This window comes from Pholcus phalangioides, unplaced genomic scaffold, assembly GCF_987345545.1.
Source record: "Pholcus phalangioides strain wild (caught in Gottingen) unplaced genomic scaffold, Ppha-v1.0 ptg000007l_1, whole genome shotgun sequence".
Lineage (NCBI taxonomy): Eukaryota > Metazoa > Arthropoda > Arachnida > Araneae > Pholcidae > Pholcus > Pholcus phalangioides.
This window is the reverse complement of record NW_028301600.1, coordinates 56,731,152-56,744,879: the sequence shown is the minus strand read 5'-3', so window position 1 is coordinate 56,744,879 and position 13,728 is coordinate 56,731,152. Positions and strand designations below refer to the sequence as shown.

The 13,728-nt window shown below is 37.4% G+C and overlaps 1 protein-coding gene across 2 annotated transcripts; it reads right to left on the bottom strand.

The window, feature by feature from the left end:
* Positions 1 to 403: 403 nt before the first annotated feature.
* Positions 404 to 13,127, bottom strand: LOC149085528 (uncharacterized). Of its 2 annotated transcripts, none has more exons than XM_089233592.1 (10): positions 12,898 to 13,127; positions 11,869 to 11,970; positions 9,622 to 9,713; positions 9,465 to 9,531; positions 8,187 to 8,246; positions 7,769 to 7,793; positions 4,156 to 4,202; positions 3,443 to 3,514; positions 1,144 to 1,275; positions 404 to 982 (listed from the first exon to the last, which is right to left on the bottom strand). In XM_089233592.1, the coding sequence occupies exons 1-10, from the start codon at positions 12,898 to 12,900 to the stop codon at positions 569 to 571; spliced, it is 1,014 nt and encodes a 337-aa protein (XP_089089718.1). In that variant the 5' UTR covers positions 12,901 to 13,127; the 3' UTR covers positions 404 to 568. The 2 variants fall into 2 exon arrangements, with proteins under 2 accessions (XP_089089718.1, XP_089089719.1); XM_089233593.1 differs by having other exon boundaries at positions 9,669 to 9,713; positions 12,898 to 12,988.
* Between the last annotated feature and the right edge of the window lie 601 nt (positions 13,128 to 13,728).

The following is a 13,728-nucleotide window of genomic DNA, read 5'->3' as shown; positions in this document are numbered from 1 at the left end:
TGTACCCCCCCCCCCTACCTATATAATAAAAAGGTTAAATTTTTTATTTGAAGGTTTCTATAACTACCAAGAATCCGACAAATTTTTTCCGACATACTTTAATTCAGACACTTCACAATAAACAGTCATTACTCCATCTAAATTACAGCTATAGATTGCTGGCCGTAAAATATAAAACATGCTATTCAAATAAAAGTACTCATTTCCATACAATGTCAGCAAAACACGTTTTAGCTATAGCGATTTTTGTGAAGTAAAAATAGTATTAGAGATAAAATACACAAGTCGTTTATTAATTTGACAATCAGTATATAAAAAAAATTGCTTCAAGCAAGGAATTTAAAGACCGATTTGTGATACGCACACATAAACACAAGTCTCAAGTAAGCAAAAGTTCGCGTGATAAAATTTTACAAATAAAAAATAAAACTTTCCTGCAACTCCCTTTCAAGAGGTGGCACTGCATTCAAGTCTTGAAGAGATACAGGCACAAGAAAAAAAAAAATCCGAATCTTAACACAGCAGCATAAAGTTTAACTATATAAATTAGACATTTCATTTCACATTGTTAGTTTTTGCTTCTAGCTTCGATGCTGCCATTGGAACCAAAATCACAGGGAATGGGGGCAAGTGGTGTCGGAGGTGGCGTAAGTGTTCCAGCTCCAGCAGGAGACTGCAAAGGCGAGTGAAGGTATCCCAATTCAGTCATCATTTCGGTCTCATTACCAGTCGTATCTTTGACGTGCACAATGGGGGTTCCAACTACTATGGAACTTGGATATGCCATTATGGCCATACCAGACTTCGTTGGTAAAACGTGGTGAAGTTGGTATGTTTGAGAATGCACCGGAGACTGCATACTGCTAGGACTCCCAGAGTAACGGTAAGCTCCAACATTAGGCGACATGCATGCCTTTACTTGCGAACAGCTGTCATAGTCACAATTTGAATTTGATTGTGTTGACTGTTTCTGGTACTTTGCCTAGGAAATATAAACCTTTAACATTACTTTTAAAATACTGTCAGCAAAATAAAATTCTTACAAGACCCTCGCAAATCATTCAATAAATTGCCTCTATTTAAACAAGATACTGTGAAACATTCGCAAGTTGTTCGGTAGGAGTTTAATTCAATAAAAGTTACCTGTGGCGATTGATCAACAGTAGTTTGGTATTCTGCTCCACTCGAAGTTATAGACTGTGCAGCAGCATTCGAATATGGATAAAATTCATTTGCATACACCAAATGTTGATATCCTGAAGTAGATGGAGAAAGCTGGAAAAAAAAAAAAATGTTCCCATTCAACGAGTTATTTTTCTTGCTACAAAAACGAAGACAATTTCGTATTTTTTAAATTGTCCTTAAATGGAACACTATGCAGTTTCAAACCCATCGACATTAGCTTTAACCATCAATTAAACTTTCAAGGGTCCGATTCAGTAAATTCAATACATTAAGATTAGCGTCATCACAATATACTTCACGAGCAGCTAGTTAACTTCAGACTGTCTTACACCAGAGAGAAGGGTTTTTTTACGTAGAACTGAACTAATCGGCTATGAACTGAAGATTCAGTCCGTCTCAAGAGTAGATACTAGATTAACTGCGCCATGGATAGTTCCGCAAATTTTGATTTCATTTTCTCTGCTTGTGATCAGAATGCAAAAGCCTACTTTTTAACTTCGGTCATTGTTGAGGAAAATAAGTTTTGGATTTTTTAAACCCAGAATTTTGAATAGCTGTCTCAATGTTTATAAAAACTTCCGATTACATGCAAATTTTGAATATTGCGTCTATAATGGCGTATCAGACGCAATTGTGAGAAATTGGAAAGCTATCGGATTGATTTTCCATTAAAAAGTAAATTTCCGAGGTCGCCGCATATTTTTTTGCGATGAAATCCTTTGCTTTTTGAGCAGGCCAAAATGAAGTACTCAATGCCTTTTACAGCCTTTCTTTTTACTTTCAAATGAAGGTGACGTATTGACCCAACGTAATAAAACCTGGTTGTGGTAGGCAACGCAGTACACAAGTTTGCGCTAAAACAAAACCGTTGGAAGATTGGTTTCAATACAAAAAAATGGCCTGGCATGAAATTATGAAAGATCCTGGAGTGAAAATTTCCGACATTTCATAGAAGCCTGTATGATTCATAAAAGTAGTTAGGAAATCGCCTGTCACAAGGAAGCATCAAAAAGGTGGAGTAGACTAAAAATGGGCACGAAATTGTATTTTATGGAGACAAATGGCTTGGGTATCATTTAGGACTATTCACAGATATGGTTTAAACTAGTCAATTTTTTTGATAAGAGATTCACACGAATTGGTTAAATTCAGGTTTTTAACCAATCTATGTTAATCTCTTATCCAATAATTGTGACTACAGTTTAAACCATGTCGGTAAATATGGTCGTTAGTGGTGCAAAAAAGTGTTAGACGGATGTTTTCAGCAGACAATAAGGTGGAGCTTCGATATGGGCAGCATTTGCTTCCAATGGTCAGGCTTCCTTAACTTTGTCGTCAAAACTGATGCTTAAAGGAGATAGAGAACAATTTGCTACTGATTGGAGATTTAGGAAGAGACAAACTTCACATTAACATAATGTGGGGGCTCGGTAGCCCAGGTAGAGAAAAGATACTCGCCTAACGTACCAAAAGGATGTTAGGCGTCGCGAGTTCGATACCCGGTTCGTCCTTGTCGGAAAACTGACAGGGGTACAGCAGAAACGGCGACATGACCGCAGAAAAAAATTTCTACCGAAAGGAGTTCCCATCGAGGGGTCAGCGCACCAACCCCTCGATGGGCATAAAAAACCAAGTTTGCCGTTCGGAATAGGCAATAAATTGTAGGTCCCGGTCTAAAATTAGCCCTTGAATGCAGAAAATGACCATGGCGCGAAAAAAATTATCAAACATGCGTCTATTCAAAAGATCTGCCACAAGCTCTTTAATCGCAAAAATGTATCATTTTTAGATTGGCCATCGACGACTCCCGACTTTAATTCTATTAGAAATTGAGGAATACTTGAGATAAATGTGTTTGCAAATGAAATAAGTATTCGACTGCTGATTAATAATCTATGAACTTGAGCCTATCGAGGAATCTTGGTAGTTTTGACGTTGAAACCCTACGAAATTTGATCAGATCCATGGAGGATAGCATGTTTCAGGTTAGAAGAAAAAAAAAAGAACTTAATAGCTATTAAAAGCCTGCAATTTTCCTACATCTGAATTTTCTGTACACTTTTAAAAGAGCCATTTTTGTATTTTCGATACAAGTTTATTCTAAAATGTTATTCCAAAGAAATTTTTTTTCTATAAATGCTTCAGGTATAATCCATTAAAAAAGGTGCAATTTTATTCGCCGAATTTATTACAAAAATTTCATCTAAAAAAATTTAAAAAACAGACTATTGGACATTAAGAATACTAAATAACTTACATGGGAATATTGATACGGTGGGAAAATCATAGCTTGCGTTGGAGTTGGCGGAACTATCAGCTGGAAGGGAGTCTGCAAAAAAAAAAAAAAAAAAAAAAAAAATATTCAAGCTTGTTTACACTTGATGCAAGTCCTACCATTCCATATTTGCCATCATTCGGTTCAAGAGTACCTAAAATTCAATTCCTATATTTGAAAGCGGTTATGTTTGACGTTGCTTTACAAACGTAAACTTGTCATGCACATCCCAGAATTTAACGAATTTTTGCAAACTGCTATTGAAAATGCAATAAGTTTACCATCGTTTTTACACGAGCAATCTAAGCGAAATGTTTGTTATCTTAGTTTCCTTGAAGTAGCGTTAACGCTAATTCGGTAACGCAATTCATAGCCGGAACCATGTTAGTTCTGATGTATATGGGTATATATGATCAGTCAGCTCCACTTTATCCCCGTATCTCCGCTCATGCGCGAATTTGTGGCATATCGGCAGCAAAGGTAAAATTAGGGCTTCAAAAAAATTTGAAGAAAAAGTAGGGAAATTAAAGTTAGTTATTCTTTATCATCCTTATCTCACCAAAAATAGAAATAGCATTAATCAATTCAAATATATATAAAAGTTTAAAACCTCCAAAAAGTACAGAAATCGACCCATGCCGAAACTTTGAAAAAACTGCTACCGAATGAAATTGGTGGAAAAAAAATGTTTTTACCTGGTAAAAAGCTTCTCGGTGTCCCAACAAGCCGCTAGTAACTTGATCTATGAAGAAATAGACCGTTAATACGAAAAAATGTAGCAAAATAATTTGTTATAATCTATGGTTACGTTTGCATAGTGTCGCCATTTAAGTTTCTTTTGTGGCAAATTAAAGCTGATATTGGTTTACTGTAAAATTATATTAGTTTTAAGCTAAAAATGCAGTTTACGTAATACAATATCGGTGCTAGAAGAGATTGAAACTTGGATATTCAAACCCTACAATGGTTCATAAAAAAACTTGTTTAGCACTTCTTATAATGCGGGCGATTTTCAGCTGCAACCGTATAAATTTTTATTCTTTTTTCTAGGTGCAACACTGGTGCATTATTGCGACTAAGGACAAGACAATACTAATAAAACCCCGTAATAAAAGACCATATGTACAGAGGGACATTGACTAAGTCGAGGGTGTGAAGAGAGCTACGCGTGCTCTTGTGGGTACACGAGGCTTTAGTTATGGAGACTAGATTTCTTGAACTTTTTACATTGCGAAGAACTCATTGGAATGACAGGTGTCGGGAAATATGCTTGAAGTGTTTAAAATTGGTGTTGGGTCAGAACATGATCTCACAAAAAATGGCTTTGATCTACAAGTCTTGCTAATTATAACTAATTACAAGTGAAATAAATGCACAAATACGTGCGTAGGGCTAAACATGCTGATGTATATTTTCGTTTGTACATGCGCTTTGATTTTTAAATGACAAATCTCAAATGTGATTTTTGGAGACAATGTTCTGACCAAATGCCAGAATTTAACGGGATGGGCAAGATCGACCACAGGTTCCGCTTTTTCGAGGCTTAGTTCGTCCTGGACTGGAGTATGCTGTAAGGTTTTGGAGACCATACCTACAGAGGGACATAGACTTGGTTGAAGGGGTGCAGAGAAGAGCTACGCGTGTCCTTATTGGCACACAGGGCTTGAGTTATGAAGAAAGACTTCATTTTTTGAATATGTTTACATTGGATGAACGCAGGTGTCGAGGAGATATGATCGAAGTGTTCAAAATTTTCAATGGGATGGATAGGATGGACCATGAACTTTTAGTACACCGCCAATCGACTGCTTTTACAAGGGGACACCAGTATCGATTGGTGAGGGACAATGCAAGGTTATGGTGTCGCAGGGAATTTTTCTCCAATAGGGTTGTTTATAAATGGAATAGCCTACCCCCGGAGGTAGTAAATTGTAACAATTGACACGTTTAAAAAGAAATACGATAAACATGTTGGGGTAAATCGAGAAGCTATCCATTCTTAGAATAAGACAACCATAAGTATTCTTTATGGGCATTGTATAATATTTTATCATGTGTATATATTGTTTGTAATTTGTGTTAATTGCATTTTTAATTGGGTTGCTGTATTTTTGAAACATATGAACCATATTTTTATGGGCATCTTTTTATCAGCCACCTCGTTGGGCATTTTGCCTGTTGTGGCGTTGTATTTGTATTTGTATTAATATACCGTCAACCGCTTCGACAAGGGGACACCAGTATTGTTCAGTTAGGAACAACTCCAGATTGTGTCGCAGGGAGTTCTGTAATAGGGCTGTCAATAAGTGGAATAGCTTACCTTCGGGGGTCGTGAATTCGAACTGGCGTTTAGAAAGTACGATATGCATTGGGATAAACCGAGAACCCATGCTTGGAAAAAAAAGAAATTTTAAGGGCATTTTTCCCCAGCCAGGTCGTTGGGAAATTTGTGGCCATCTTCCCCCCCCAATTAATTTTCACCTTGAATTAGACAAGAAAATGAAAAGATTCGAACACCATCTTTCTTCCATTTTCGAAATGTGGCAAATGATTCCACACTCTGCAACCTCCTACAGTGGAAGAAAGTTGAATGACATTTAACCACTACAAAAATTTCTTGCCGAACTTGTAGTGAATTATCTCTAACGAATCTACGATAAATATGGTAACCTTGTTCTAACCTAAACGCACGTTAGAAAAACGAAAGGGAAAAGAACTAAAAATGTATAATACATGGGTTTTTCCGTCCTTTTCCACTTTCACCCTACGTGTTCTTTCGCTTTGATGTATACAGAGCGACCTGTAAGTGCTAATGGGGACGGTTGAGAAAAAGGCCACATGTCGTAGTTGTACGATTCCAATTTAAAAATGCTCAAAAGGCGTTCGAAAGTGAAAATGTAGAGTCGCAAAAATATCCAGATTTTTATGCCGTCAGCTTGTCCTCCAACTTCAAATTAGAAAGTTGTTGACCTGTATCTGCCGAGGAGAAAAGATTGTTTTCAAGTGCAATATTCGCAAAGATTTGAATTCAAATATCGGAGAAAAGTTAACGGACAACACGCTCCTTTCCATCATTTAATGCAGTCCTTTCCCCCAACTTTCCTCCAATTTGGAATTAGAATATCTTTGCGAATTTTGCACTAGGAATTTTTAGTTTGTCTCAGGTGACGGGGCAACACAACTTCAATTAGAAGTTAAACAGCCGTTTAAAAATTCAGGTTGTGTTGCGCACTATTTTCACTCAAAACTAGTACAGGGCGTTCAAAAATTAAAATTTGAGCATTTTCAAAATCGAAACTACCTCTGACGAACGGTTGAGATAAAGCAGCATTAGCATTTTTCTTTCAAACCGAGCACAACTCGGGTCTATCACCATCTATGGGCGATTTACCACCTAGTGAATTGTGCCGGAAGTTTAACTACCTAACAGTCCGAGTGCGTGTGTAGGGTTTGATTTTTCAGTGCCGTCATCTATATTTCAGAAGGTGAGCGATGTATTACGATTGAATTACATTTGTAGGTTTGTTGCTCTGTGGCGAAACTTTAAAGGGGAGATCGGCTCACATTGACGCCTTGAAGTTGGAAACCGCAGAAACGCAACTTCAGCCGACCACCACTGATGACAGGTTCGAACCCGGGACCTCGCGACGAGAGTCCGTCACTGACCACAGCGGCAGCATTAGCATTTACAGGACACCCTGTATAGTAGAAAGATTCATTATATGTGGGGGAAAAAATCTTCCGTAAATAGGGTTGCTATAAAGCTTCGCGATGGTGAAGGAGAAAACGAATTTATTCCACTGGTGTTTAGACGCATTATAACAGTGATCGTAAGGTGAAATAAAGGCAGACGAGGTTGAACTGAGATCTGTCCCCTGCTTGAGATGTTAAAACTATCGCATATAGCCTAAACAGATACAAACTTGTGAAACTACACCTCTTGATTTATTAAACTATTAATACAAATTGTATTTCAAGCATTCCAAATACTGTAGTTTAATTTTATCATGTTCGACTAAATGCTCAGACATTCTATCGGGCGATAGAATGTCCGAGCATTCACGAGATTTGATATTTTAAAAATAACCTGCGACATTATATGTTTAAGTTAAAATCTTGGCTTAAAATCTTAGCAGAAAATCTCATGCCATAAAATACGTAGAGAGCTGTGATTAATAACTAGGATAATGAATTTCGCATTTGAAACAAATGAAACTCCATGCTATTACACATTTTTTATAGTCCGGGATTACACTATAAAACTGATCCCGACCTTAGGAATTTAGTGAATTTTAGTGCATAACTTACCGTACGGGGAAAACGTCTGTAGAGGCTGAAAAGGAACAAAAACATTTTTAAAATCTTAAAACAATCCAAATTTCAGGAGAAATCTTTCATTGAATAAGAAATAATGAATCATTAATCCACCATCGGTCAAATTATAGAATGTTGAACTAGTTTGCGCGAGTGGTCTGAACGAGTGGTCTCAAGAATCAGGGGTCCTCGGGAAAAGGGATTCAAAGTCCCATCCTACCACGTTATATACATTTAAAGACCATAGTACTAGATCTCACCGTGGTGCGCCCTGCCCTACAATTTAAAATACTTAGAAACCTAATCGTTGGAGAAAAAAAAATGGTATGAAAGAAAAAAACAGTCGAGAAAAATTACAATATTCTAAGGATTACCGAATTTATCAAAAATTTGACATTTGAAGAATACTCACCGCTTTTTTGAATGCTTGTGCCACGTTTAGCTTTCTATCCTTGAGCACAACTCCTTTGTCCTTGAAAAAGAATCTCTGGTAAAATTGTGACATACGCATCTACAATAACATTGAACAAATATTGAAAAAACTTAATGCCGATCCCGTTTACTTTCACAGGCAAATCCGTTGGATTATCTTAACTTCGAAACATTTTATTTGTATGAACGATTAGTGTTCTGTATGCTCAGTTAAACTAGAATATTGTGTCCAACTCTGAACCGAACTTTATCTTTGGACCACATCAAGACCGGATCTTACTATAAATTAAACAAGTGCTTTAATGATTCCACGCCTAGTAGCCGCTCAGCATGTTAAAAAGTTATTGAAGTATTTCATTCATGATATTCAATAACTATGACAATACAAAAACTTATTTGTAATGCTCCGTGTAGCTTACTCTGGAAGGTTCATTTACTAACACCCACTATAATGTAAAAGAGTTAGCATATTGTACAAACACTAGCGATAAATTTCGCTTATGGATAATTTTACGACTATTTTCGAAAACAATTAACACTCGTTAGCAGAGTTTAGTAAGAAAATCGGTTGGAGAAACTCTTGCGAAACACCTTTTAGAGAATCAAGACCAATGCTCATTAGAAATAGCAGTCCTGCGGCAATCGAAGTTTATGGTTTAGTATAAACATCAGATGTACATATTCTAACGATATACCTGAAACGATTATCTTTCAAAGTGGGCGAGAGGCATGGGCGGAGATACGGGGCAATGCACCCCAGCTTCAAAAAGGTGGAGTCGAACAGATCTAATGCATGTATATATGAATTGACACCATCGTTCCCTCACCCTAGACTTCCATGTCTATCTCCGCCTATGGCGAGTGCACTAAATATATTTACTTCACTGCATCGTTCCATTGTTTATCAACTTCGGAACCTCGACAGCAACCGTACGAATGATTGAATAAAAATAGACCACATTAGTTCACTCGTAAAATTAAGCTTCAAAAGCTTGAAGTGTTTCCTTTACAACCATCAGCAGCTTCAACTCTACAACTATCACTTTTGATGTCGTTTGGCAATGGAACTATTAAAAAATTATTCTTGCGTCAATTTGTCGACTCTTTCTAATTGCCGTATAACTAGGAATGAGTGATAAACTAAAAGGCTTTTCTTCCGAAGTTTAATTCACCTTGCCATTGTCGGCGCTTATATTTATATTTAGAATTCGATTAATTCAACGCTAGTCGTAATAAAGATGTTCGCAGAAAAACTAACCGAATTGTTAATTTCTCTTATGACACTATCAGCTTCCTCTTTACTCTCGAAAGTAACGAATCCATACCTATAAAGATGAATAAACGTTAAATGAAGAAAAAACATTCCACCACTACAATGGTAGGACGTATTCTACGTGTAAATCAAATCATCACACCCCTTCGAAATTCCAGAACGATCATAGATGATTTTTGATGCCCTTACTCTCCCATATTCTTCAAAAAGGGTGGCCAGATCCTCTTCATTTGTCTGAAAAAAAAAAAAAAAACAATTTATAAAAGTCGAAAGATTTACTCGCAGATTGGAAAGGGAGAAGCATGACAATTTATTTCGTCCTAATCACTATTCTGGGAAGTTCATCGAAATGATTACTTCAGAACGATCAAACTCAATATATCCTTGACAACTATTGGAATTTGCAACGAGCTCCAGGCAGGGCCGCAACTAGATGCTTGGTCACCTGGGGCAAGAGCGCATTTTGACGCCCCTGTAATTTTGGTTTCACCCACAAGATTTCCGAATCACTATTCACGAATATATTACAAGGGAAAATCTTCGTTCCATATACTGCAATGAATACGATGTTCAAAAGGTTGATATTGCACCTACTGAAATTCATAATCTCGGGACTCCTATTAAAGTATCCTACTTCTACAGTGCTTACTCAACCGAGTGAACTAGTCTACCATCTTGGAGCAGCAAAACTAGTTAATGTTCAAAGTGGCGTCTAATCGTTAAAAAAGGTAGGATAAGGAACAGCGATTGGCTATAGCGATAATACATCACACTTCGCGCAAAGCTGGCAGATAAGCAGCTGGGGTGTCGAGGATTCCAATCGTGATCAGACACCTCCTATAAATAAAAGATCTTTTCTGTAGAGGGTATTGGCTCAGAGCGTAAAATTGCACAGATTTCTTTCACTCGGGAAAGAAAAAAAAAAATGTAGACCTTCACTTGTTAAACTATCACATTAAAGTTTTTCGATTCTTCATTGTTAATTTATATTGATACAAAATGAAAAGCCAATTTCTACGATTACGAATTCCTAATACGATCATGTTTCATGCTTGCCTATAACTAAATTGAATAAAGCAAAGCATTGCGTACTCGTCCACCCCGCTGAAACGCCATTTTTGAATTGCTAATCATTAATTGCAACTAGTCGAACGATCGTCATGAGCGTACAGCAACATCTAGATTTCACTATGAACAGCGTTAAGAATGAAATGTAACCTCATTCCCTGTTGTCATCTGCGTGAAGTGATAAATTCTGGTTTTGTGTTGGCACAATTCGATTTCTCATCGGATAATCTGACTAGAATATTTAAAAAATAAGCTAGACAATAAAAATTTCATCCAAAATTACTGGAAACAATGGTAAAATATAAACCAAAATCTCAGTAAGTCCTTAAAAATAAATTCTCACTTTAACACCTGAACACAGCCGCAACTAGAAACGAAAATTTACTGACGCCTGGGGCCAGTAATCATTTTCTCACCACCACCCCACCGCCTTCTTAAGGCATGGGCCAACCCGGGCACGGCCCGGGGTCTCAAGAGGGACCTCACAAAAATGAGATCCGATTGAAATTTGAGAATTTGCCTGGTAGGGTCTCAAATCACCTGGCCCGGGGCCCCATGATGCTCTTAAGACGGCCTTGCCCCCCGTATTATTGAAAAGGACAACTCTGCTCTTCCAGCGTCCAGGACACTAACTCCCCTGCCTCCCTTAGTTGCAGCCCTACACAGGAGATGCCTAATCATATCCAGATAACAGATTATTAAATTTTTTTAACCCATCTACATCCTCTGAATTCACCTACACCTTATCACCAAGCACAGACCACGAAACTGGTTTTTGCTCACTGGGCAAGCTGATTGTTTCACTATGATAAGGGGGCACGGACATAGTGCACGCTGGTTTCAGATTCAGCAAGTCCACACCGTTACGGATTAGTTATACAACCCGATATTCAAGTTTCAACCAATCCACTTCGGTGCAGACTTGCAGAATCGTAAACAGCGTGCATAGTTCGTACCCTAAGAAACGCCTAGTCACTCCGATTATTCGGCTTTCGGGTGCAAACGTATCGGTTTTCAAATGTATTGGCCATCAAGTTTAACATTACGGATAGGGTAAAATATTTCTTCATAGATAATAATCGACTTCATTCGATTCCTCTACGATTCACTACCGATCTATTTAACTCTAAGTGGTTTCAAAAATTTCCTATCCGCATCATAACTGCCACATTGTAAATAAAAGCGTGTTAACCAAAGATTTTGGGGCAACCGAAATAAAGTATATCAAGTTTGACGAGATATCTCGGGATTGCCGCTGTAAGGGTTGAGCAATATTCTACTAGCCAATACATACACATATATTGATAATCTCAATACTCACGGTAGGTGAAATTCCGCCAACAAATATCCTGTTTGGTATTATGGTGCCACATCTGAGTGATCTGGGAGAGGAGCTCCCAGGGCGGGCTGGTGGTACGGTATTCTGAAAGTGGTGTGCGAAATTGGTTTATAAATCCAACCAAAAAGAAACTTCTAACAATATGCAGTAAAATTACGTAACGATCAAGATATATTTTTCCCCACGCTAAATATCAGAAACGTTTCAAATAAAGTTTCTAAATACACGCGACCGATGAAGCAATTTTGGTGCGTTGCCGATTTGGCTCTCGAAGATTACCAGTTTCTGATCAGAATGGGCATTTGTGAACACACGTACGTAAAAATCATGCATTTGCAACTAAAAAGGTGACGTTCCTCTAAATGTCAAAATACAACTCTAGAACGAAATTGTAAGAAATGTGTCAACATTTTTGGCTAACTATTAAAATGGGGCAGTCTTCTAGTATCTAATTTGCGAACTGCTTTTTAGAGAAACGTACGATTCAAAAGTTGCACCATTTCACAATTCAATAGAGTAAACTATACTCTATATCGTATAATCTATATCGTATCTATAAACTATATCGTAAATATTACACTAATCCTCATCCTACAGATATAAGTTACAAGCAGGAGCAGACACACTCAAAATTAAGCTTGCATATTTTTTTTTTTTTATTTTATCCGTCACTAAAATACTATTCAACACACCCAGGGTCCACTTGAGGCGCAGGGGCCCTTCCCTATGTAGTCGAGTTCCCGATTATATGCTCACATACTCTCGAAAATCGTGGTACCAAATCTAGTTATCACGAGGCTCGCTATGCACTGGGTAGGGGTGCATTTAAACGTCCTACGCTAAGCCCCCCGTCAAAACTAGAATTCGATTTATTTATTGAATCACGAACTATGGTTTGCTTAATAAACAGATATCGAATGTTAGCGAGAATAATTTTGCGCGCTCTGTTCCTCTAAAAACCCTGAAGTTAATATCTAAAGTCTACAAACAAGTCCAAAACTGTCAACATACCATATTTACGGACTGCAGAAATATGATTCAGGTTACCACCGTAGTACGGTCTTGTTAGTAGCCCAGAGCCGTCCGAATCCTTAGCAGCGATGTTTATGTAAGAACTGCGAAGGTTTAAGTTGTTTAGATGTAATTCGTTACTACGTCACAATACGATATCTATGTACTCATTGGTGATACGCCGATGTTGCTTTGCGAAAGACATGCAGACAGAAGCTTCAAAAACTTATGCTCGATTCTGATTATATAACCTGATGCTACAGTATATGCAACTCAGTGATATTATCTTCCCAAACTCTAATTCATTCCCTTAATATTAATAAATTCGCGTATTTAATTTTATTCCATTCATTACTTAAATATTTAAATTGTTTTGCCTGCTCACATTATTCGAATCTTCAAGTAAATTTCGGCAAAAAATTAGTCAAAAGTGAAAAGTATTTGTAACCGTATTATGCGAATTTAATGTGAGAAAATTCTATTGTGAACTCTGTTCACGGTGGGAAATTATTTGAAGTTCTTTTTTTTTTCCTCCAGAGCATTAATTCGCATCGCTCATCAGAATACTAATTATGAATTCAGCATTTTATTTAATTATATTTATATTTCTCTCGACTTGACTTGAATTGTTTAAAAGCTTTGAGGTTTTTCTTGACTATAATTATAAAATGAATTCTAAACATTTCCAACATAGGTGGTAGACTTGAAAGTCTAGGGAAGGGGATGATGATGATGTCAGTTCATATATACGCATATACATTAGATCAGTCGGCTCCACTTTTGACGCTGGGGGGAGCAACCATGGGCGAAGATACGTGGGGACGGAGACGC

Excerpts from the sequence above, each read along its gene's own strand:
- LOC149085528 (XM_089233592.1), bottom strand. Across the intron at positions 9,532-9,621 it reads CGTTCTGGAATTTCGAAGGG|GTATGGATTCGTTACTTTCG; the intron begins GTGTGATGATTT and ends TCATCTTTATAG. Across the intron at positions 3,515-4,155 it reads ACCGAGAAGCTTTTTACCAG|ACTCCCTTCCAGCTGATAGT; the intron begins GTAAAAACATTT and ends TTTTTTTTGCAG.